At 40.0% G+C, this 27,229-nt stretch overlaps 1 protein-coding gene across 1 annotated transcript in view; it reads left to right on the plus strand.

Moving 5' to 3' along the window:
- USH2A (usherin) overlaps positions 1-27,229 on the plus strand; it is a 793,063-nt gene that overhangs the window by 757,764 nt on the left and 8,070 nt on the right. The window contains exons 64-69 of the mRNA XM_054484303.2: positions 8,596-8,805; positions 10,605-10,843; positions 11,644-11,852; positions 18,638-18,814; positions 20,134-20,217; positions 24,281-24,525. Coding sequence (XP_054340278.1) covers positions 8,596-8,805; positions 10,605-10,843; positions 11,644-11,852; positions 18,638-18,814; positions 20,134-20,217; positions 24,281-24,525 — 1,164 coding nt within the window. The remainder of the gene's footprint in view (positions 1-8,595; positions 8,806-10,604; positions 10,844-11,643; positions 11,853-18,637; positions 18,815-20,133; positions 20,218-24,280; positions 24,526-27,229) is intronic.

Below are 27,229 nucleotides of genomic sequence, written 5' to 3' on the forward strand. Positions count from 1 at the left end.
TCCAATTCTGTCCTCATCCCATTGCTTTCTGGCCCTTACTCACTAAGGTCAGCCACAATGGCCTTCTTGAGGATCTAGCCCTAAGGCCTTTGCACATGCTTTTCTTTTCCACAGAATGCTCTTCCCTCAGATCTTCATCTGGTACCTTCTGCCAATTGTTTCCCAGCTTGATGGTCATCTGTTGAGAGAACCTCCTGGATAAGCCAACATTTTCTGCTATATCACCTTGTGTATATCACCCTACAATATCATCATTTCCTTTCTAGCATATATCCTAACCTGTTTATTTTATTTGTGTTTTTATTGATTGCCTCTCCTCACCAGGATGTTAATGCCAGCCTCGTTCACTGTTGTATCCCCAGCTCATAGAACAGCATCTGGCATATAGAAATGGCTCAATCAATATGTGTTGAATTCATGGATGATAAATGGTCTTACCTAATTTACTATCCTTCATGGAGATGTCAATCACAATTGGTGATTGTGATCTTAGCTTCCTCTAGCAACTTATTGTGGATAAAGTATATATTTTAATGCTATATACATTAGGGTATAGTCATTATTGCAGAGAACATAATGGAATTTCAATGCATTTACACATGTTTGAACAAGATGAAATATATGAGTAGTACTTGCTTCTGTGTAATATGCAATATTGCTCAAAGCATGATAAGTGGCACCAGAGACGGATGTCACATTGTTTGTGATAGTTTCCCCTGTCTCACTTTTAGGCTACCCTCCACAGAAAAAGCCAGTCCATGCAGGACTCTATGAAAAGCCCAGGGCAGCAACCCACCCATGTGGAAGATGTGTACAGGCCTTCTTTTAATGGCCTTATATAGGAAGGTGTAAAGAGTTTGGGCTTTTATGTCACGTATCTGTATTGAAAGGCCAGCCTTACCACTTACCAAGTTGCATAAATTTCTGTGTTCCTCAGTTTTCTCATGTGTAAAGTGGGGATAATAATACCAACCATATAGGATTGTCGGGAGGAAAAATGCAAAATTAGTACATAGAATACACTTACAAAAGTGTAAGTGCTCAATAAACCCCAAAACTACTTTCACGTATCCTCCATGAGAGCCGGATGGGGCTGGGTTCCTGTTTCCTCTTAGGGAGAGCAGATATAAGCAAAAAAAAAAAAAAAAAAAGCATGTGATAACTCCAAACTTGGATTATTTAGTTCTATTGTTAAAAGTGAATCAGGGTTGGGAGGCCGAGGCAGGTGGATCACGAGGTCAGGAGATCGAGACCATCCTGGCTAAGATGGTGAAACACTGTCTCTGCTAAAAATACAAAAAATTAGCCGGGTGGGGTGGCAGGTGCCTGTAGTCCCAGCTACTCAGGAAGCTGAGGCAGGAGAAAGGCGTGAACCTGGGAGGTGGAGCTTGCAGTGAGCCGAGATCGCACCACTGCGCTCCAGCCTGGGCAACAGAGAGAGACTCTGTCTCAAAAAAAAAAAAAAAAAAAATCAGGGCAAATTTCAGTATTTCACAGTGTTAGGTCAGTTTTCCCTTCTTCAGATATTAGAGGAGAACCATATTCACAAGTATTAAATGGCTCCAAAGAGCAAGGCGGTATGAGAAGCAGTAGCGACAAGACACCCATTTCTAGCATGGGAAATGTCTTGTTATTTTTCCAGTAGCTTCACGTCTCTGAACTTCAAAAGTGCTCATGGAAAGCAAGACAATGTCCTGCCGTACCCTCTTTCCCTGGGTCCCAGAAATCAATTAAAATCAGGTTCTATCTTGCCTAATCCAAAGTGTTTTAGATGAAGGGAACTTGGAAAACAGGACTGTGTCTGTAAAAGTGTGACTGTATTGTATCCAGCAAGGTTCTATGCAGATAGAGATGCTGGAAAACATCCATTTGATGGTGAAAGAAAATCAGATAGGTAGACAGTTAAATAAATAGCTACCTAGAGCTTTTCAGCACATTATTCCTTCATAACTGGAGCCTGCAGGGCTACTCATGAAATAAAACAATCTTGTAATCATGTAATTTCAAATTCATTGCATTGTCTTTTTCGCCAACATTCTTTAACCATGATTCCGGCAAAGAAGATTTCAGCATATTGCTATTCAAACATATTCAAAACCTATGACAAGCTACCCTTTAAGAAGGCATTAGCGTGAGTGCCATGGGAAAATGTACTCCAAGGTTGTAGATGAATTGATATGATTCCCTTGATTGTATCTTTTTATTTATGAGGCATAATTTATGAGCACTGGAAAGCAAACCACAATGAGTGATGACTAACAACAACCAAAGTCATAAATCAGCAGCAGTGAAAGAAGTAGTGATTTTGATCGAATCTATTGAATTAGCTGTTGGCCTTAGCCAATACAGGTATTGGAAAGACCTTTTTAATATCTATTTGTCCCCTTCATGGGAATGTGATAACAATCTCATTACATGCCCCTAGGAAACAAATAATTTAATTGTTTGCCCGTTAACCATACAACCTGTTTACTTATTAATTACTGGCATAGCTGTTCATGCTAGATTTTTTGTTTATTTCTGATGTGTATTGTTACAAAATTATGTTCACATTCCTTAGTTTTTATAAACAGTTATGTCTCCTTAGAGCTTCTTGATATAAATTTGTCCTCAGAATTGTCGAAAAGCTTTTTTTAATCAAACATTGTCATTATCCCACAAGGAAGTATGTTACAGAGTTTCACAGAACTTGCAAAGAGCTCAGATATTCTTCACTCTCTTAATCTCTGAGAGTTAACACTTTTACTAATACAACTCATGTAATAAGCAGCCTGGATAAAGAACAAAAATCTCAAATTGCTCCAAGCTTAAAGACAGTCATCATCACTTACATTAGGAGTTAACAGATTAGAGATCTTTTGTAAAAGATTAGTCGGCTGAATTTGGTTACTCCTGTATTACATTTTTATGAGGAGAATAATAGCAAATGTAAGACCAAATAAACATCAGCTTGGTGCTGACCCGTATACAAACCATCCATGAACCATATATTATGAAGTATGTTCCCTTGATTTGAACAAGACTTGTAGCATTTCCTTGGCCAAAAGAATCATAAAATATTTTCACAATTTAGGGGTTTTTGTTATGATACCATAAAGGAAAAATGCATCAGGAACCCCCTTGAAATGTACATTAATAACTCAGCTTTGCTCTAAGACAATACTTGGAAAACATCAGTCCTAAGGAAGGTTATTTCAGAAAGATATGAGACAGTGAGCGAGACAAAGCATTAAGGTGAAAACTACTTTGTTTAGACAATACAGGCATTAGAAAGACCTTTTTAATATCTATTTGTCCCCCTTATGGGAATGTGATAACAATCTTAACAAGTTAAGTGTGGAAATTGTGCTAAAAAATAACTAGCACAGGCTGGGCGCAGTGGTTTACTCCTATAATCCCAGCACTTTGTGAGGCGGCGGTGGGCAGATCACTAGGTCAGGAGTTCGAGAACAGCCTGGACAATATGGTGAAACCCCATCTCTACTAAATTACAAAAAATTAGCCAGGTGTGGTAGCAGGCCCCTGCAGTCCCAGCTACTCAGGAGGCTGAGGCAGGAGAATAACTTGAACCCAGGAGGTGGAGATCGCAGTGAGTCAAGATCGTGCCACCCCACTCCAGCCTTGGTGACAGAGTGAGACTCTGTCTCAAAACAAACAAAAAAAAGAATAACTAGCACAGTAACAGAAGCATCAAAAGGGTCACCACTCTGGGAGATTTCGGATACATTTCTCCTTCTCCCATCCTCTGCAGACTGGTGGACCCTTCTCTTTCCCATTCACAAAAATTACTACAATGCTTCTGTGCACAAATGTTTGCTTTTCTCCTAGAATAAAATTAGGAGGATAAATGTTGGGTTGAGAGAAATTGGGAGCATTTAGAATAATGTTCCTCTGCACTAAGAGAAAAATAGACTCAGCAATTTCTAGAAATATCAAGGTTTCAAGAAATTACTCCTTAAGTGAAAATTAGGAGGCAAGAAGTGGTTCTACAAAGTCAGTAAACTCTAGTTCTGTTTGGAACTGTGAAAAAAACACAGTAATTAACTCTATGATGATTATTGAATTGTGACGTATTCCAAGATACATTTATTGTGTTTATTTGAATGACTAAAGGTAATGCAAAGTATAACTCTAAAGAGACATAACATAAATAGAAATTGAAAATGTACAGTGCCTATGTTCTGTACCTGGCTCTATAAAAAAATAGGCCTTTGTGTTTTTCAAATAATATTGGGTGTAAAAAGCGCTTGGAAATATGTTGAAAGGGCAGAGTCCAAGGTCTTCTCACCAGAAATTCTGATACAGGTACCCAAAATCATTTTGATGACCATGGCTAAGGAATATATTGTGATAAAGACTTCTCTCGAAGAAGATTTCTAAGAGGCAGTTTTCAAGAGAGGACAAATGATTAAATTCATTGTTTTCACAGCAATGTGATTATGGCAGCTTAGTGGCAGATGTTGACACTCCATGTAATTAAAAATTTTTAAGGCAAAATACAATAATTAGTCCTTTGGGGTAGGAAAGAGTAAATAAAAGAACAATTTCATTTTTTTAATGAACAACAAGCATAAATATGGTAATAGTCTCTAGTTAGATTTAAAAATATACTACATTGAAAACAGAAATTCCATTGAAAACTGACGTATTAATCTATCATTTTGCTAGTTAATTACAGAATTTGTGGCTAAACAATTTTAATTTTTATGCTTATTAAAAGTAGTTAATCTATGTTTTCTATGACATTTTACATTGTAACTTTTTTCATGGTTACAACAGAAACCTTAGAGAAATAAACCAACAAGTCAGTCAGTCCTAACTTTTCATTATTAACGACTAGGGAAGTTTCTGACTCTACAATCATAACTGTGTGTGCACCCACTCATTCACATGTGAAAGTGTTCACCAAACCCAAATAATAATGTATTTCAGCAGCAACTTTAATCATCTTTAATCTTTTATTATAAAAGAATAAATATGTTCAGTCTGTGAGAACACATGGACACAGGGAGGGGAACATCGGACACAGGGAGGGGAACATCACACACCAGGGCCTATAAAGGGGTGGGGTTTGGGGGAGGGATAGCATTAGGAGACATACCTAATGTAAATGATGAGTTGATGGGTGCAGCAAACCAACATGGCACATGTATACCTATGTAACAAACCTGCACGTTGTTCACATGTACACTAGAACTTAAAGTACAATAATAAAAAAATATATATATGTTCAGTCTAAACACTGTAGGAACAAAAATATCCTGAATAAATCAAAGATGCAGAACATCTTGGCTTTTTTTTCTCTTGGCCATAGAATTTATAAGCCTTACTAGCTTTTCTTCCCCAATAATAACTCTTTCATTTTTCTAGGAGAAGCCCACACACTAAAGAAAGAGAGAATACACAACTGTTTGTTCACAAGATATTTTATTTATTGATTTTTATATGGGTTCATTGCAACTAAAAGATCAGGACATATTGCTAAAAAATTTTCTATGCGGGATCTCTGCTGCTTCTTTCTCTACCCTATAAAGACAGAATCAAATCTTGGGGCATTGTTTCTCAGTGGGAATCATAAGCATAACCTGTTAGTATTTTTACCCTGAATCCTGAACTACACTTCAATACTTTTATCTCTTGCTTAGCCGGGCATAGACAAAAATCCACAGTGATATTTTAGACAAAGAACGTTTTTACCTCAGCAGAGACAGAGACAAAGACAGAGAGACAGAAGGAGACAGAGAAAATAATATTATTCACAGGTTCTTTTTTCCTTTTCTCCTAGTGGTTTGATATAACAGAGACACTGCCTCGTGGTACAAGTTTTGTGAAATTCATAATGCTTCATTATCTCAGTCAGCTTTCTCTTCATTCTAACTGTTTTCATTTTCACAGTAGCTCATGTAAATAGGTTGATCCTGCTTTGCATAAGCATGTTGATTTATATGAATGCTATTTTGATCTCAAATTGATTGAATACTAAAAAGAAAGTCTAGGAAAAAGAGTAATGTATTATGAAGGACTCCTGCCAAAGACAAAATAGCCTACATACATTCCCTATTAGTGATGGGGAATTTTGAATTGCCTAGTTTTCAAAGAGAATATTTCCAAGGAAATATAGCAAAACACTATAATACTGAGGCCCAGGTGTTTTTAAAATCCAGGGATTAAATCACATTTTGGAACTAGAACTCCACCTAGTAGAAGTTCACGTAACACAGGAAGGCTGAGATTTAGTACAATCTACATCACTACCATTAAAAAGCCTTAATAGTATTTATGATTCTATATCTACATTGAAAATGAAAGAAAAGTTAATGTTCATAAGCCAGAGCCAGAACTGTGCTGAGCACTTGCTATGAATTATGCTTATTTCATTTCATTTTCTTTCAACACCCTATGCCTGCACTACTTCCATCTCCTATTGGTGAACAGTAATTAATTGACAAGTTGTTGAATTTTTCTTTTATTATACCTAGTTGCACTTTCTTCCTCATTTTCTTCCCCATCCATTGTAGCCTGAATTTAAATTCTGCCTGCCCTTAAATCACCAACCAAAGTTCTGCTCTTGGCAAAAAATGTCATATCAATATTTGCACCTTACTTTGCATTCCTTTTTCAAGAATATTTTTTAAAATCTTGTCATTCATTGTGCAATAATAGATGTCCACCCCTCCACCACTTCCCAGAAAGATATTTGCAGTAAAAGAGGTTGTTCTGGGGCAGAGTGAGGAGACAGGAACCCTCCTCATCAGCCCTGAAGTCTGACTTCTTCATGAATAACCTCCACGTCCCCTCCCTAGTGTAAGTCTGACCTCGCCTATTTCTGAGGAGACTCTGAGAGCAGCTGCAGTTGTATTCTGATGGATAGACTCTAACTTCCATGAAATCTGGCTCTCCCATTGCTAGCTCCTTACTTCCCTATACTTACCAAAATAAACCGCCCTCACCTAAGACAGCTTGTATATGTCTATCCATCCCTGCAAGCTAAGACACCTTAACCTAATCTAGAATTGCAGGTATTCATCTATGGACAAGTCGTTTAATTTTCATGATTCTGAGTATTTCATTTATGCATACAGATGGCAAACAGAATCAAAAACCCTGCTCATTGAAACAGGCACTGGAGAGCAGAATTCTTGTTTCAGCACTTGTAACTTTTGTCACCTTGAACAAGATAGTGAAATTTTCTGAGCCTCAATTTCCTCACCTTTAAAAGGGGACTAGTAATACATTCTCCACTCACCTTACAAGGTTGCCATTGTAAGGACTAAATAAGCTGGCATAAGTTAAAGTGCTTTGTGAAATGTAGAGTTTATACAAATGTGAGTGACTATTATGCAAACGATGAGAGGATGTATCCGAGCTCTAAAAAGAGCAGGTGTGTCTATGTAAGTAGGTTAGTTGTCTCTTTTAAAAAATGAGGCTCCTGGCAATCCTATCAGCAAGGGGCTGGAGATTTGCATTTGACAGCAAACTGAAAACAATTCAACATCAGAAAATTTACTTTCACAAAGGAATCCGGAAAAAAAGAAAAGTAGGAAAACCACTGATAGGAGTTGATCTAACTACTAAAAATCTCTCTAATGTTTCTTCTCTTGAAGATATTATTGATGCAAAAGCAAAGTAAACAAAAATGAAACTAAACTCTCACTGCAAAATATTCTGATAGGTTTTTTCTTTTTTCCCCCCACAAATATCTCCTATTTTGAACATTCTGCTTGCTTTTTTTTTTTTTTTTTAATCCTGCATGCCCGGAATGCTTGCACTGTAGAATCAAACAAGTTTTTCAGATTTGTCTTTAAAAGCTCAGGGGCAAATTTTTAGAAAATATATAGTGTAGAAGAAACGCAATGAGAAAAAAATTTCCTGAAGTTAGGCTTTCACATGAAAGCTTACTAAGGAATACTACTACTCCTAAACACGCAGACAGTCTTCTTGTATTGCCATTTAGATCTATCATTCTGATTGATCACTGTGTAGTTGGCTATTATTGGGCCTAATTTAACCCTATACACTCACACATCCATCTACTCTGTCTATTGTACCTGACATTCTACAAATTACTTACTCATGCAAATGACGACCTAAGGCAACCTTTTAGGATATTCGTGTTTAATTATACAAATGGTTCTTGATAAATAAGATTATACATCGTTCCATATGTTTATTCCCTCCTTGATGAAAGGAAATTTAATTTTCATGCAGATTTGGTGGGGACAATGTTTAAGAATTGCTGAGTTTTATGTAGTCTGCAGATCCATCCAGTTTGCAGAAGCTGACAAAATCACTCCACTTCCCACACAGAGATGAGCAGTTTTATCATTAGGCTTAAATCAACCCGCTGCATTCTGAAATCCTAAACGGCCCCCTTTGTGTTCACATGGTCAAAGGCAAAAGGCAAAAAATAAAAATAAAAAAGGAAAAGCCTGCTCTCCTGTGTGATTACAAAGTTGCAAGATCAAAGTTTATCTCTTCCTGTTGTGTTTAGTTGCTTTTGGTTACCAATTTCTTGTTTTTTTTCTTTTCTTTTTTTTTTTTTTTCCAGCCTGAGGGTATCTTGCTTTTGACAGTCTTGTTGATTTCTCTTTGGAGGTCTGGGCAGTGAATTCTGCAGGAAAAGCCCCCAGTAGCTGGACATGGTGCAGAACTGGGCCGGCCCCACCAGAAGGTCTCAGAGCCCCCACGTTCCATGCGATCTCTTCTACCCAAGCAGTGGTCAACATCAGTGCCCCCAGGAAGCCCAACGGGATCGTCAGTCTCTACAGGCTGTTCTCCAGCAGTGCCCATGGGGCTGAGACAGTGGTGAGCAGCAGAGCTAAAAATCCAGGACTGATTGACTTTTAAAAATCATTACTATGGAGCCTTTGTTTTTCTCTTCATCTTTCTTATCCTTCTATTCTCAATTGCTCTATAGAGAACTTAGTAGCACAAAGATCCCTCAGAGAAGAAAAAGTGAACCCTGAGGAAACATACAGAAAGTATGTAAACTCTTAGGGAGAGAGATGCTAAAGGTGGTATTAAAGACTCCACAAACGTAAGAAACTAAGACTTTAAAGACAATCATACTAATTTAATTTAATTAGAAAACGGATCAACCACTTAACAGAGTGGCGGCACATAGTAAGAAGTCAGCAAATAGTAATATTGGTGGTGTAAATGTTAGTATGAAAACAAAATATAGCAAAGAATATCCTTGGAATCTCTATTTTGACATGCACAAATCTCTAATAACACATGGAAAACTCTCATTCCTCTGGTGAATTCAAGAAAGTTCTAACCCTTTAGAAGAGAGAGCAGAGCAGCTCCATCAGCATAGCCCTAGCTCCACTGTTTGTTCTTTAACATGTTTGAGGCACATTGGGAGACAGGAGAGATTGCTCAGGGAAATCATCTTTCACATTGTGCATTAGCCAAGCCACTTCCTGGAAGCAATGTTAATAATCAACTAGACCAGTTCCTGTATTATTTAAATGAAGAGACCAGCAGCCAGCAGGATGAAGACTCTTGTCTCTGTGGTATAGCTTGTGTCACTCTCAAGTTTCTCACGAGTAAGTGGAGATTATGATACTTTGTTCACACAAACATTGTATAGAGATTGTGCAGATCCTGGTATTACACTATGAATTATTTAGACCAATTTAGGGAACAATTTGGGCAAGTGTGGAGAATTCCTCTGAGACCAGAGTGTCAGGTATTGAAACACAATTTCAACAGATAACTTACATACAGGGAGGCTTGGATTGAATGTTAAAGGAATGTTAGCATATTTTCTATAGGGCTTTGTACTCAGTAAATATAGATGATGTAAATACAATCAACCCTTGATTATCCATGCTTATAAAATGATAATAAACTAAAATAATTTATATTTGGAGTACACCATATGCATTTTTTAACAGCTCTTCTTAATCATACATTCTTTATGTCAACATGAAAATTAATTTCAGTTTCTGAACTCTTGTTCCAAAGAGTACTTATTAAAACGACAATGAGGTTGAAAATTTGCTCAAAATAAACCAAAAAGTTTATAATCCTACAAAGATGATTGAGAAGACTATGATATTTTGTAAAAACAAACACCCTCAGAGGAAGAGATAGACTTTCAAGTTCTACAATACTTATACCTGATTTTAATGTAGATCTGAAAAGATTTTTCGACTGAGAAATTGCATGCAAGTAACCATGGCAGAATATGGACCTTGGTGAATGCTGACTAGACATATAATTGAAAGACAGATCTTGCTTTTTGAAAAGACATCACTCTGAGGGTCATAGACTTTGATCAACACTATGTGTTCCGTGCCATTTTCTAATACCTTTCTAAGGTAATAGATAATCGATAATATTATGCCTTGTGATTTCCATCCTGCTACCTCAAACTTCTATTTAACGGTTACGTTATCAGATTTTTCACCTATTTGTCATACCTCTCTAACTGGGTTGGTAATTTTTTGAGGATAAATGTCATGCTAAATGCCATGTTGCGTCTCCCAGAGTGCCTGGCATGGTACTCCATTTGTAGGAGGTGGGATCCTGGATAACATTCATCAAACACCTTTAATGTTTGACACTGCCTTATCTAGCCTTCCTTCCTCCCACAGCTATCCGAAGGCATGGCCACCCAGCAGACTCTCCATGGCCTTCAAGCCTTCACTAACTACTCTATTGGAGTAGAGGCCTGCACCTGCTTCAACTGTTGCAGCAAAGGACCGACAGCTGAACTGAGAACCCATCCTGCTCCACCCTCAGGACTGTCCTCTCCACAAATAGAGACGCTGGCCTCAAGGACGGCCTCTTTCCAGTGGAGTCCCCCCGTGTTCCCCAATGGTGTCATTCACAGGTAATGGGTCAGGCGGAAGGATGAATAAACTAACAAGGCATGTGTACAGACATATGAACTCACGGTATAGCCTACTCTGCACCTAGGCTACAAACCTGTATAGCTACCTGGCACTCCCCAGGGAGGACTTGCTTATTGAACAGATATATATTGCAAAGTAGACAAATAAATTGATTTGAGTGGGAATGTTACCTGCGATGTATTTAAATCATAAAAGCAACTAATGATAGAAAGGAGAACAACAAAATAAGCTTTACATTAAAAAGACAATGCAATGTGTTTGTATTCAATATGCTCCTCCTAATGGTTATCTGGAAGCATTCCTTCTACAAGACTTCATTGGAACATAAGACACCTCCACAGTTAAATCGGAATTGCCCTGATCCAATTTAAAATATTTTCATAAACCACTGTTTAAAAGAAAAAAGAAGACACTTGACTCAAAATCATTTAGAAAAAAAATTTCTTTATTCTAAAAAAAGAAGAACCAGTTATGTCTCTCTTCTTAAAAGAGGGAAATGTCTTATCTCTACCAACAAGGATCACTAGTTGCTGGGTAAACAGCAATGTGTGTTTAGATGGTGACTTCTCTTATCATTTCTCTGGTTACATCTGCTGCTCGTTTCCAATAGCATTACATAAAGTGTTTCTGAGAGCAGTTTCCTGCAGATGGAAATTTTAAAAAGCCTGTAGCTCTATGAAAACAAAATGTCTCCTCACCAAATAGAACCAGTTTTAAAAGAGAGAGTTAAACTAATTGCATTACCCGTCTTCACTCTACGTATCCATTCTCATTTTAGCTATGAACTCCAACTCCACGTGGCTTGCCCTCCTGACTCAGCCCTCCCCTGTACTCCCAGCCAAATAGAGACAAAGTACACAGGGCTGGGGCAGAAAGCCAGCCTTGGGGATCTCCAGCCCTACACCACATACAAGCTGAGAGCGGTGGCACACAACGAGGTGGGCAGCACGGCTTCCGAGTGGATCAGTTTCACCACCCAAAAGGAATGTGAGTATAAGCGGCTGCTACCATAAGCCAGAGAGATTGGAAGGTGCTCAGGAGAAGTTTGCCCTGAAACTCGGGGTAGCCACTTTTAAAACAGATTGCGTGGGCTCAATAACACTGAGTGTTACTGAAGCATTGATGAGGATGACTACTGAGGAAAAATGCCTACTGGATTTAATAATATGGAAGTCAAGGGCAAATTTAGGATTTTCATGTGGGGATAGGGTAAAAACAAATTTAGGGGAAGTTAAATGATCAATGGAAAGAAAGAAAATGAACAAACACTGGTAGACCATTTTTATAAAAAGTTTTGCTACTCCTTTTCTTTGTAAATTACATGGCATAATCTCTAGTACGTCCAGAGAGCATTGAGACATAGCACTATTAGGAAAAGCAAAAGGGCAAGTGAGTGAAGAAAAGAGCAATCAATTAATTGGGGGCTTCCTTACATTTTTATATAATACAGTCACGCATCGCTTAACGATGGAAATATGTTCTGAGAAATGCATCGTTAGGTGAGTATCGTGAAAACATCATAGAGTGTACTTGCACAGACCCACATGTTATAACCTACTCCGCCCCTAGGCTAAAACCTCTATAGGCATGTGACTGTGCTGAATACTGCAGGCAATTGTAACACAATGGTTATTTGTGTATCTAAACATAGAAAAGGTACAGAAAAAATCTGATATAAAAGATAAGAGGGCGAGGTACGGTGGCTCATGCCTGTAATCCCAGCACTTTGGGAGGCCAAGGCGGGTGAATCACCTGAGGTCAGGAGTTTGAGACCAGCCTGACCAACATGGTGAAACCCCATCTCTACTAAAAATACAAAAATTAGCCAGGCATGGTGACACACACCTGTAATCCCAGCTACTCAGGAGGCTTAGGCAGGAGAATCACTTTAACCCAGGAGGGAGAGGTTGTAGTGAGCCGAGATCATGCCACTGTACTCCAGCCTGGGCAACAGAGCAAGACTTCTTCTCAAAAAAAGACAAAAAATGTAAGAGATGGTACAGGGCAGCTCCATTATAATCTTATGGAACCACCATCATTTCTGCAGTCTTGCTCAAAATGTCATTATGAGATATATGACTATAACTTAGATTTTATAAGGTATATGCTTTCATTGTTTAATAATGGCAAACACAAAAAGTATTAAGAATAAAATAAGTGCTTATCAGAACCAACTGCATAATTTATGGAGTCCAGCGGAAAATGAAAATATGGAATCCTTTGCTGAAAAATCATTAAGAATTCCAAGACAGCAACAGTAGAGCAACAGGCTAAGTCCAAGACTCTTCTATCTCACAGGCCTGTGCAACACCACAGGTCGCATGCCAAGGAAGCTGGTCCTGCTTATCATACCCCAACCCAGAGGCAACCACTACTAATATTTTGGCATAATCAATTCCTTTAATCTCCTTTCTATAGGTAATTTTTACTGTATGGCTGAGATACTACAACTAAAATTTCATAGTCAGCTTTTTATACTTGATGTTATTGTATTTGCATTTCCCATGGCATTAAAAAAACTCTTTAGCCACCAATTTTAATGGCTATACAATATTCCATATATAAATTAATTGGGACATTTTGTTTATTTTTAATTTCCCATTAATAAATATGATGAAAAAATCTTTGTGAACAGATCTTTGAATATCTGGTTATCTTCTTAAATTAAATTTTGACAAATAGAATTTACTATTAATACATCAAGTATTTTAATATTTTAAGGCTTTGGATACTGGTTTCATGTTTGCTTTCAGGAAAGATTATGTCAGATTATAATCTTACCTAAAATACTCTATCTGGCATTGAATATTATGCCAATTTTAAAAGCAAGAATTACGCATTCATAAAAGACCAACATCTCACACAAGGACCTTAATGTGTCTGAGCAACAATATGGCAGGATGTTAGTAACAGATCACGTTTACAGAGGACTTGTTTGTTCCTGGCAGTATTTTAGCATTTTAGAAATAATTCTTACAACAGACCTATGAAATAGTACTATTATTATCCAAATTCACAGATGAGAAAACTGAGGCAGGACTATAAACTGTGTACTGCAATTCCAGGATGCCATTCATATAGACTATGATCTGAACTGAGGCTCTTGGAGTTAGACAATGAAGTGGCCCCAAACTAAGGCCAGAGCTTAAGTAACCTGGCCAGTTTCCACATCTAGTAAGTGCAGTAATTACTCTGAACTCATGGTCACTGAGCTCGGCTGCTGTCTCAGTACTACTCTTTCCCTGATCAATTAATTTCCTGCTCTCTGTAATCCTTCAAACCATCTCCACCTTCGCCAAACCTCCCTCTGCAGTTCACCCTTTCTCCCTGCACGCCCACAACCCGGCTCACCCATTTCTCCCTTTATTCCCTGCAGAACTCCTTGTCTTGTAATTTTCCAGGAAAAGGGGTGTCATCAGTCAGTAATTTGCTCCTCTTCCCACTGCAGACAAAGCTACCTGCATATACCCCATTGCTGTCAGTGACAGGGAAAGAGTGGTCCTTCTTCCATCTGAAATAAACCTGCCTCCCATGCAGTGAATTTCATCCACTTCATTACTCACCATCCCTTCTCTCTCCTTAATCTTTCTGTGTATCTCACTTTGATTCAAAGTTCCTACTATCCTTCTAACGTTAAAGCAAACAAGCTCCCCTTCCCCTGCAGTGATGTGGACTCTCCTCTCTCTGACAGCAAAACTTTCCTGAGGAACAGTCTGCAGATGCTTTGCCCATCTCCTCTCTTCCACTTACTCTTTAACTTCCTCAGCACTGGATGAAAATCCCTTCCTAAGTTTGCCGTTGGCCTCCATACTGATATATCCAGATGGCATGTATCTCCAGGAGTCACCGTCACTGACTTTCCAGTAGCATTCAATGCAACTGAACTTTCAATGTTCAATCCTTTTTTAAAAAGTAGTTTACCCTCATTTTCATGACAGCCCTCTCCTGGTTTCTCTTCTACTTCTCTGGATTTTCATTTTTAGTCAACTTTGTTGTTTGATCTTCTTCCACTGCCCAAATCTTAATCCTAAACATTTTAACTTTGTCCCCTTGCCCTTTCTCTCCTCCCTCCTTTCCTCCTCCCTCATCAGGTGAGTTCATCTGCTCCAAGGCTTTGGTTCCAAAAGCCAAACTCCAGTGGTCACCTCCTACCCAAGTGCTCTGTTTTGAAGTTTATACCCCTCCACCCAGCTTCCTCACAGACATCTCCCTCTGAATTTCTCATAACCAGCTTACATTGGACAGGCCCCAGACAGAGCTTACAACTTTCCCCTTCAAGCTATGCTTCCTTTAGTCCTCACTTTCTCCATTTTCATCTCCAGCACTGGGCACAGTATCTTAGATTCCAATAAATGTTGTTTAATGAATGAGTGAGTGCACCTAACACTGCATGTTTATTGTTGACACTGCTCAATCAGCATTTTTTGTCACACATACTATATTCAAAGCAAACTGTAATGATTCTTAATGTGTGCTGTCTGATTTTGTAATCTCCTTCGCACTATATCCAGAAGCCAATTTTGCTAAATGTTGCCGTTTTTTGGTTGATGTGGCCAGAAAGCCAGAGAGCAGCTAGGTGAGCTTTGTAATTTATAACCAATTCCCTTTTGAGTCATGAAGCTTAGCTTTTGCCAGATTTTTTTTCTTATGCTTGGAAGAACAAAGTGAACTGATTTAAGATTTTCTTCCTGTTGCCAGCCATGCTGGCTCACGCTTGTAATCCCAGCGCTTTGGGAGGCCAATGGGGGAGGATTGCTTGAGGCTAAGAGTTCAAGACCAGCCTGGGCAACATATCAAGACACCCATCTCTACAAAAATTTTTTTTTAAATAGCCGGGTATGGTGACATGCACCTGTGGTCCCAGCTACTCAGAAGACTGAAGCAGGAGGATTGCTTGAGTCCTGGAAGTCAAGGCTGCAGTGAGCTATGATCATGTCACTGCACTCCAACCTCAGCAACAGAGCAAGAATTTGTCTTTAAGAAAAAAAAAAAAAGATTTTATTTATTTGTGTTTTTTCATATTGGAGAAGCAGCTTAAAGCTGGACTAGCACCATAGGAGAAGAGGTTCCCTTAATCCACTACTGGGTCAATAGTTATGGAAAAATACAAGAAATGACTATGATACAGGTTCTAAAATACCACTTATGCTACTTTTAACTCATTATAAACACTGGGAGCATGAAAACATGCACCAGAGAATACAAACCAGAAAATAATTTGGGGCCTGGTGTGGTGTCTCACGCCTGTAATCTCAGCACTTTGGGAAGCAGAGGTGGGCAGATCACTTGACGTCAGGAGTTTGAGACGAGCCTGGCCAACATGGTAAAACCCTGTCTCTACTAAAAATCCAAAAAAATTAGCCGAGTGTGGTGGCACACACCTGTAATCCCAGCTACTTGGGAGGCCGAGTAGTGAGAATCACTTGAACCTGGGAGGCAGAGGTTGCAGTGAACCGAGATAGCGCCACTGCACTCTAGCCTCGGCGACAGAGTAAGAGTCCAACTCAAAATAGTAACCATAATAATTTAAAAATAGAATATGCAGTTTTATATAGATGTGATCACATGTACACTCAGCAAAGGGTCTGGAGAAGAAGCCTAACAACACATTTAGTTCCCTCTGCTTGAATCCCCCTTCAGTGGAGAGAGAGGTGAGGTGTAAATGTTTAACAGCTGGCCTGCTTGAGGGCAAAATGGCCTGATTTGAAGTGCTTTTCAGTTTCCATGGTGTGAATACCCCCATTACTGCTTTCAAGTGACCAACATGACAGCACTGAACAGAGTCGGGAAGGGATGAGTTGTAGCGTATCATTATATAATATTTCCACCAGCCAGATAGAGTGGATGTAAATGACCTCGAGCACACAGACGGTAGTAAAATGTAGTGAAACACATAAAAAGTTATGAATTTGGAGTATTTATAAGCTTTGTTTTAATGTAATTTATTTAAGTTTATATAATTTAATTTTTAGTAGTGGCCGGATTTAACAATGACTCACAAAATTCCTGAATATTTAACAGTTGGGTTGAGCCAGCTTTAGCACACCACTGGAGAGCACCCATAGGGTGAACTGGTAAATTCTGTTCCTTTCAACGAATGTGTACCGATTATAACAAAGTAGCATGGGCCTTATTTAAGCAAGCCTAGGTTCAGCTCCTTGGTCTCCTACCAGCCACTGACATAGAGCAAGATATTTGACCTCTCTGAACCTGAGTTTTCTCACCTCAAAAATTAGGAATCAATCTTTACAGGATTATTTTGAGGATTAAATGAGATAAAGTATGTCAAAAGCTAGGAGCGTAGTGGTTCTTAACAGCTTTTTCAGTCTTCCTTGGGGAGGATTTGTAAACTCATTTTTCTCGATTATTTTAATTGCTTACTCTTTTTCCTCAGGAAGCTCTCCAAACCCTACAGGACAAATAAGACTCCTATCTTTCTATTTTCTTGCTAGTTACAAGCCGTTTCTTTATTTGTGCTGTTATGATATACGGAAAAAGTGAAAATCTATTGAACTAAGGTGATGGAGAGAAGTCTTAGACGAATAACAATAGAGCGTTACTTGTGATATTAGGCAGAATTAATGTTGGAAAAGCATTGAGATTTAAAGAGGGCTTGATAACTCTTGGTGTTTGCAGAAAATTTTTCTTATGGCTTTATGAAAATATCTTATTTTGAAAGATAACAATCAACTATGTCTTTATGGTTGAATGTTACAATTACAAAAGCATAATTATTCCTTATTTTGTTATATTTCCTAACATCAGAAATAGATGGATTGTTTTTTAAAGAAAAGGAATCAGATTCAATTTAGTCTCACTACTCACTCCTTTCTTTTCTTAAAAGCCAATTTGGTATGTAGGTGAATCTTAATGTTTTTATAAATATATTGATTATTTTATAGAAAATAAGATCTCATGAAATAAATCTATTCTGACTTGACAAGATGATATGGTATCCCTTTATTTGTTTCCACAAAAATTATTCATTTAAAAGATGAGCCCCAGTTAAGGATTTTCTTTTTGTTTTAGTAAGGAGGTGAAAAATGAAAAGAGAATGTGCCTGTGAAATGCACACAAAGTTGCTTCTATATGTGATATAATACTTAGGAGACCTGAGCTTGATTATATACTAATGTACTATGCTATTGATTGATTAGTCAGGGCAATGAATTATCATACTTGAATTGCTGTTTGCAAGGCTTTTTAACTATCTCAGAAAACAAACTAACGGTTTGAGAAAAAGCTTTAACAATAAATGGGTGCCAAAAGGACATAATTCACCATCTAAGCAGTTTGGTTTGGAGAAAAAAAATATTAACTTCATCTAGTCCTTGGGGCTTTGTGGCAATAAATATTGATTTGATATGAAAAATAGCTATCTACTGTAGTTAATAGTGTTAAGGATACTTTACCTGTTAAAAAGAGGGAAAATGCAACAAAATATGAGCTCCAGGGTTATGTTGGTGAGCAGATCCATTGTATGTTAATAGTTTTATTTATAAAACACCACTCTGTATCGATTTTTTTTAAAGCAGGCATAAAGTTGCTGAGACAGCATTTCACACATGTTCCCACTGGTTTTCTTTTCACCCCCGATACTGGTTGTTTCGTTAATACTGAGGAAAAAGTGAAGGATTCTAGCAATGTTGGTTAACTTTTTTTTTTTTTTTGGATTGGTTTGGTTTGATTTTGCTCATTTTTTTTTTAAAGCACACACCTGCACCCCTTCAAAGAGGTTACCCTTTTTAGAACCTACAACTTTCTCCCCACAGTGCCTCAGTACCGAGCCCCATTTTCAGTGGACAGCAATTTGTCTGTGGTGTGTGTGAACTGGAGTAACACCTTCCTCCTGAACGGCCAACTGAAGGAGTACGTGTTAACGGATGGAGGGCAACGCGTGTACAGCGGCTTCGACACCACCCTCTACATACCGAGAACGGCGGACAAAAGTTAGTTTCTGACTCTTGTTTCTCAGTGTGGAAGGCGCTCTGTTCCCCAGCTTTACGGGATGCTAAATCCGAAAGCTGACAAGCAGATGCTCACCATTAAAATGTCTTGGTTTAAGTGCCCACTTCTTGTGGAAAAGTTACTGCTCAGGATAAATAAGGTTTTCTTTCCTTCCCATTTGCAGCTTGACAGCACTGCAGTTATAATGCAGTTCAAGGGGACAGTGCTGCCTCCACAGGACTGGAGGGTCCCCAGGAAGGGATAAGACCCAAGGGCAAGTTGGGGTCACAAAAGAAATAGCACCCATACATAGTCAATGACTACCCTAAAATAATACACTTCTAGCGACTTCATAGATTTTCTTGCTGTATCTCCAGTCTCCAAACAGAGCCCTATCAGGAAATAACTATCTCCAACTCATGAGGACCTGAATAAGGGGTTTCCTTAACCTTCCTTGGTATCAGCCCCTGAAAGAACAATCTTGTCCTTGTAAGATGGAGTTCCTTCTTCCTGTTTACTTACACGTCCCTTTTCTCCTTGCCTTGTTTTTAAATTGAAATGAGAAAATGCTTTACAAGGCGCTAAGTATTTTATAGTGATCAGCATGCTCACAGGACCAATGCTCACTATATAATGAATTGATTAATGAGTATTTTATTTTGGCTGTAAGGTAGAGGTAAACAGTGAGCTCCAGCATTGCATGTATAGTAATAGAAACTTAATAAAATTTTTACAAAGATTCAGCTACGCATGTTCATTGTTACAGTTCACGGTCACCTGGGCAGCTCGTCGGGAAGGGAAGGTGGCCTGATGGTTGGGAGACACAGGTTCTACCTGGCCAGGCCTCTAACCATCTGTGTGACCTTGCAAGGGTCACTTCCCTCAGGTTCCTGGCCATTGAAAGAGCAATTTAGACCATGTGATTTCTAGGATCCCTTTCGAGCTCTCCTGTTCAGTAAGAAACTCCAGGTCATTTAGTGGAAAGTACACCTGCAAATTTTAAAGGAAGGGTTTAAACCATGTGCAGAACAAGATGCGCTTTGTGTATTATCATTTACTCATCTGATGTTCTTTTCCTTTGCTGTATAAGCTCTAATTTTCCTTAGCTCTATTACTTGTGGATAAGCTATTATTACACTAATGATAGCTTTTTTTCTTAAACATTTTAAAATTAGAAATAATTTTGGATATTATATAAAATGTCATAACTTGCTCTGGGATCCTATTTTTCATGCTATGATACATTGCTCTTTTAAAAGCATGTGCCCTATTTGTAGGTGTTGAATGAACAAGTCATTTACCAGTTCTTCCTTTTGTCTAGCCTTCTTTTTCCAGGTCGTCTGCACGACTGATGAAGGAAGTGTTAAGACGCCGTTGATCCAATATGATACCTCTACTGGACTTGGTAAACAACTCATATTATACTTGGTGTGGCACCTATTCATTTTCCTCAACAAACACACATATGTTTGTTTATTCATACTTGGGGTCCTAATGTATTAGCATAGACTATACAGAAGAAATTGTGCCAAGTGTTGTCAGGGTTTCTTTTTTGAGACGGAATCTTGCTCTGTCACCCAGGCTGGAGTGCAGTGGTGCGATCTTGGCTCACTGAAACCTCCACCTACTGGGTTCAAGCGATTCTCCTCCCTCAGCCACCTGAGTAGCTGGGATTACAGGCATGGGCCACCACACCCAGCTAATTTTTTGTATTTTTAGTAGAGACAGGGTTTCACCTTGTTAGCCAGGCTGGTCTGGATCTCCTGACCTCGTGATCCGCCTGCCTTGGCCTCCCAAAGTGTTGGAATTACAGGCGTAAGCCACCGCACCTGGCCAGAATATACTCTTAAAATGCCAAATATTGAATTGTAAATATGGAAAAGACCAGAGAGCTCAAACTAGATTTTTCTCCTAACCACAAACCCTGTCAGTAAAGAATTGTATGACTTTGTGTGCATAAAGGTGATTTACAGAGGAAGTTAGAGGAAAGATCAGAAGAAGAAAGAAAATATTCAGCCAATTCATGTTGATCATAATGTTAATATTCTGGATTCAAAGCCTAGAATGATAAATTTCGAAAGTGTCTTTTATTCTCCATAAAAGATTATGATTGACTGTTGATATCAAGTAATTTAGCTCAAGGGGTACAATTTTAATTTTTAAGGAGCATCTTTTAAATGGAGTTTTACTCATAGTCTCTGAATCTAACATTTGTAATACTTTATTAAAGCAAATTAGAGAAATGCCAAATCTTTTCCATTAAAACAGATTTGGGATTGATATCCTATTTTAAATTCCAGTAATTAATGATATATCAAATTTGCATGTATAGAGTTTTTTTTGAAAAATAAACGTGTCCACAATTTCTGAAACACAATTTAAAAAAATTTTTTTTAATTTTTTTGAGACAGAGTCTCATACACAATGAAACATGTATATTATTGTAAAGGATAGTTTCAATTTGTAAAAATAACGTATTATTCTATGTTTCCAAACTTTACATGTCTGGATGTCATATACAATTTCCTACAACACTTAATTCCTCTTATATGGCTTGTTTCATTTAATAGCAGTGGTAGGATAGAACAGATCTCATTCAGTATTCTGTTAGCAACTCCATTATTTCCCCAAGTGGACAAGTGGAGGTATAAGAGACACAGGAATTTATCCAGGAATGCTCTGCTAGCTTGTTACTGGGATGAGAACACCAACACAGATTTTCTATTGACTTCTGGCCTGGGACTTTCTCTTTGCCATGGTTTGCCAAGTTAAGTACGCATAAGAATCACCTCAGTGTGCTTGTTTATTATAGTTTCCTGGGCCTCTGGCAGAGATTCAGACTCAAGGAGGCTCAGAATCTGCTCTTTAAATAAGTCTTGTCCAGTGATTCTGACACAGGGCTCAGGACCATGTGTTGAGTGATGCCGGAAAACCAAGGTTGCTCTCCTTCTAAGCCCTGCCAGTCTAGTTTCCTTGGTGAATGGGAAGTGTGTTGTTCCTGGAGGCAGGCCATCAACAGAGAGGGATTTACTCTGACACTGGCTGTGGTTTCGGTTTTTCTTTGCATCTGAGGCCCAGCCACCAGAGTTTCAACCCCTGACACTGAACCTCCCATGTGATGCACAGGTAGAGTCCCTTAAGGTGAAGGGGTACTTTGAAAAGACAGAAGGGAAGGGATGAAGGGACACCATCCTGATCTCGAGGTCTTCATAAAAAGGAGAAATCCCCCATTGGCTCATGAATACGAATTCAGGTTTCCATTGTGTCTGGAGGCCGGGCTCTGGGCAGAGCAGAGGGAAGGAACTCTGAGGATTGTGCAGTGCTCTGGCAGATTCCAAGATGTGCTGCCCAACTAATATCCATTGTCAGTTCTAATTTTTGTGATGTAACTTTTAAAAACACTCCTGTTCCCTTGCCTGAAGGCAGCCTCCAAGCAGGAGAGTGGCAGAGACCTCATTTTCCTCTGACTGTTCTAAGGGCTATTTCCCTTTTGAGGCTTCCCTCGGGCAGGCTGCCCTCCCTTCCCCTGCGTGCTGTGGAGCAAGGGGCCCACGGGGCCCATCAGATCAGTTTCTGGAGTTACAGCCAACAAGTTATTTTCTCTCTGTGCTACACACAGAGGAAACAACTCTTTTAGTGTGCCACCTAGGATGGTTTGTTTTTAATCAAACAACACACATTGGTTCCTAATTAGGGGAATTTCAACCTGCTGCAGCTTGATTGGAGTGTTGACTCAACCCTTTATTTTAGAGATGAGAAGCAAAGGTCAGAGTCCAACATTTAATCACAGAGCTGATCGGCAGCAGAGTTAGGGTAGGCAAAGTAATATCCCTCCTCTTATGGAGTTCAAAGTTTAGTTTTAGTCACCGTCTGTTCCTGCCTTTAATAGTTTCACCCCAGTTCTGAACTTTTTTCCTTTAAGTCTTTCCCTGAGAGTGTGAGTGTGAAGTACCAGGCAGGCCCATGAAGTTCTAGAGGTGCTGAAAAGGGGGAGATTTGTCCAGTGAGTGAGTAGGCTTTGTAGTTGTGTCTGTTTGTTCTTCTGACCTGGCTGTAGGTATTAGATTTAGATGAGCAGCTCTCTGGCTCACAGCTCCACACCAGCCCGTGTGGCCACTGCATCAGATCCACAAGTTTCTGTGCTGGCCCCAGCAGTGGCTGGATGGGAGCAGATCTCTGGCCACCCCACCCCCACCCCTGCCGCACCCCTGCTTAGCTTGCCAAGCTGACAACATAATTTCACTGCCTTCACCTGTCCTGCATGATTCTTGTCAATCTATCTCCTATCTTCCCCACAAGACTTAATAAACGTGCCTGGCTGGGTGCGGTGGCTCATGCCTGTAATCCCAGCATGTTGGAAGTCTGAGGCAGGTGGATCACGAGGTCATGAGATTTAGACCATCCTAGTCAACATGGTGAAACCCCATCTCTACTAAAAATACAAAAATTAGCCAGGCGTAATGGTACACACCTGTAATCCCAACTACTTGGGAGGCTGAGGCAGGAGAATCACTTGAACCCAAGAGGCAGAGGTTGCAGTGAGCCGAGATCACACCACTGTGCTCCAACCTGGGTGATAGAGCAAGACTCCATCTCAAAAAATAAATAAATAAATTAATTAATTAATTAACAACAATAATAATAATAATAATCCTGCCCATGCTTCATCCCTGTAAAGTTCTAAGCATAGGGCCTGACACCAGGTACATTCTTGTTAAGCGTGAGCTACTTTTATTAAAACTAACCTCATGTGCAGGGACTCACATCAACTGAACTCTCAATGTGTGAACGCCAAGCAAAGGTAAGTGGCTCCAGTGCTAAAAGATTTCTTTCCATAGGAAGCTTTCCCAGTGCATTTGGGTGATGGTTTGCAGAGCTTTTGCTCTTTAACAGAGAGGCCATGTAAAGACAATATGGTAGCAAACACAGGCTGTTAATATCATAATGGTAAATGGAATCTGATGCTTCAAAATCCAGTGTGCACAAAATATCAGGAATTGGACTGTTGCATGAAGCAAGGACACCTCAGATCTCCAAGCAGTGATTTTGTTTGTGACTGTGCAGCAATAATAGTAAGGGTCCCAGTCCCTCATGAGAACCCAAGCAAAGACTTTGCTCCCAAGGCACACAGCTATGAAACAGATGACCCTCAAGCTTACTTTGATAACCCCTTTTAAAAATTGCTCCCCACACTCCCATCTTTCCCAGGGATTTGCCAAGATGGTGGTGATTTCCAACCTGAGCAGCAGCACCAGAAGTGTCAGCAAAGCCTCTCAAGGGCTGTAAGCATCTTGTTATAACCCAGCAACCCACTGAACCATTACCCCAGGCTGCACACAAGTGCAAACAAGCACTAAGAGACAAACTGCTTTCAACTCCTCTCTAATTTACTATCAAATAGCAGGGCCAGAGATGACAAAATTGCTTTCTGAAATAACATTTCCCCTTTCTTTCTGTGGGTTTTTCAGGCTTGGTCCTAACAACGCCTGGAGAAAAGAAGGGATCGCGGAGCAAAAGCACAGAGTTCTACAGTGAGCTGTGGTTCATAGTGTTAATGGCGATGCTGGGCTTGATCTTGTTGGCCATTTTTCTGTCCCTGATACTACAAAGAAAAATCCACAAAGAGCCATATATCAGAGAAAGACCTCCCTTGGTACCTCTTCAGAAGAGGATGTCTCCATTGAATGTTTACCCACCGGGGGAAAACCATATGGTATGTCTGTAGAGGTGTGGCCCCATTTCCCTATCACTGGACTAGAATACTTGTTTTCCTTCTGAGAAAAATATGTCATAGCCATGGTAACAAGGAACTAGATTTAAGTTATGTTTCACTGAGTGTGGGGACCAAGAGAGGCTAAGCCTAGAACAGCTTTCTCAACTTCGGCTGCACATTAGAACCACCTGGAAAGCTTTAAAAAATATCCTGGACTTCATCCTGCCTGGACTTCATCCGAGAAATTCTCATTTCCTTGGTCTTGAGTAGGGCCTGAAGATTGGTATTCTTTTTTTCACTCTAAAACTGATTTTAATGTGTAACTAGGGATGAGTATTTCTGCCCTGTAATTGTAAGCCAGGGCCTGGTGGAGAAGAGTTGTATGTTGAGATTACCTGGGGAAATTATAGGTTGTATTACTGTGTAATTTGGCGGCGGGGAATGAACATTAAAAGGGGGAGATGGGAGGAAGTGGCTACAGTGCTAGTGGTGCTCGGTCTGTCCTCTGGTCCTGACACCCTGTGCCACAGAGGATGGATGGCTCCTCTTAGGTATAGACCACTCACTCCCAAAATAGGAGGTCCAGTAAAGGTCTAGTGGGAGAGGGCCCCATCACTTGGTATTGCAGGACAGTCATTGCCCAGAGCACTCATTGAAGGGTAAAAGGTGATTTAATTCCATGGTGCAGTCTGGTGTGGGGCTATGTCTGCCTGGAGGAGGAAAGGCTGCGTTTTCTAATCCTCACCAGGTACCCAGCTGTTCGCCAAAGCTGTGCGCCCACAGGGCTACATATCCCTGAGGAGGTGCCTTTTTTCCAGTTTGCACTAAGGTTCTACATTAGCTAGTGGCTACCCTCGGCAGTACTAAAATTAAGCACAGAAGCCTGGTCAAGCTGCTTACACTTCAACATTTAAAAAGATAGCAGTGAGTGAACACAGCAGCACTGTCTGCCTTCCAGATCTCTTCACTTTTCCAGCACTTAGCGATGAATGACCACTGGCTAAGCCCCAACATAGCTGGATCAGACCTAAGTAGCAGGAGTGTTGGGAGCGCAAAAGGGCAGTGGGCCCTCTGAGGTCCATGGTTTGTGTTTTTTGTGGGAAGTAGCAATGGGACAATGATGTGGTGGTGGAGAAGCAAAGAAGGCACTGCCCAACACCATCGGGGCCTTGGCTCTCTAGTCACATCTGTCCCACTCCTCTTCTCACTCATCCTCCTCGGAGCCTCCTTCCTCCCTGAGCCCATCAGACAAGCTCTAACCACAGGGCCATTGCTGCTGCTGCTCCTTGGGTGGCTCACACTCTTGCTTCATTCACGTCTCTGCACAAATGTCACCTCCCATTCTATGTAAAATTTCCTAGCCCCTTAACCCACTTCTTTTCTTTTCTATAGCATTTATCACATAACACTAAATCAGATATGTTTGTCTGACTCCTGAAACAGAATGTAAGCTCCCAGGATCAACGATCTTGTGGGCCTCTTCCTGTTGTATGTGCCCCGGCACCCAGAACGGTGCCTGGCATATCATAGGCACTCCACGAATGATTGTTGAATGAATGAATGTCGAGTGACCACTTCGAACCATGGGCTGTTTGCTGCTGTTCAGTGAATAGTCATTAGGAGATTCTCACTGAAGAGCAGATACTTCAAAATTTTTCCTTGTTGAAGAATAACTTTCTTTAAGAAGCCCATGTTCCTAGAAGGGGCACTGCTGCTGGAGGAAGGCAGTAGAAGAGAGAAGACGGCAGGAGAGAACTGTTTAGCCTGGGAGATGAGCTAAATTGAAACTAGGGTCTATGGAGTGCATGGAGTAGTGAAAGGGAAGTTCCCAAGCACTGCTGGGCACATCTACTATATAATGTGGGAAAGCATACCCACATACCAGCAGTGTCCAGAACTCATTTCAGTGATACATTCTCCTGTCCTTTGACCCAGTCCCTACAGGCAGGCACCTCTGTGTCAGAATCCTCCATGAGGAGGAACACTGTCTTCCTTACTTGGTTAACTTAGTGACCAGAAAACACTCCCATAATTCTTGTGGAGATGTTATGTTACTCTGGATGTAACCCCATTGCTCAGGGTTTTAATGAGTCTTGTTAAGCTTCGTTTTGTCATAGTGAGGACCATGAACTATCTGCATCAGTATCACATAGGAGGAGCAGGACCTGAAGTTCTGAGGGAGAAACTCAATAATCTGCCATTTTAACCAGAACCTCAAGAAGTCTGGGCCGGGCGCGGTGGCTCATGCCTGTAATCCCAGCACTTTGGGAGGCTGAGGCGGGCAGATCACGAGGTCAGGAGATTGCAACCATCCTGGCTAACATAGTGAAACCCCATCTCTACTAAAAATACAAAAAAAAATTAGCCAGGCGTCGTGGCGGACGTCTGTAGTCCCAGCTACACAGGAGGCTGAGGCAGGAGAATGGCGTGAACCCAGGAGGCAGAGCTTGCAGTGAACCGAGATCACGCCACTGCACTCCAGCCTGGACAACAGAGCGAGACTCTGTCTCAAAAAAAAAAAAAAAAAAAACTCTGCCAACAAAATTTGAGAACAGCTGAAAATGAAATAAAAATATAATACAAATCCTGTATGCAGTGTGTACTGTTTGATAACCAGTAGAAACAGGTGGTGGGAGGTTTGATAACCTCCACCAAATATCAGGTGGTTTGATAACCAGTAGAAACTGCTGGTTAGACCTTGCAG

The sequence above is a fragment of the Pongo pygmaeus genome, chromosome 1 (assembly GCF_028885625.2).
Source record: "Pongo pygmaeus isolate AG05252 chromosome 1, NHGRI_mPonPyg2-v2.0_pri, whole genome shotgun sequence".
NCBI classification, from domain to species: domain Eukaryota; kingdom Metazoa; phylum Chordata; class Mammalia; order Primates; family Hominidae; genus Pongo; species Pongo pygmaeus.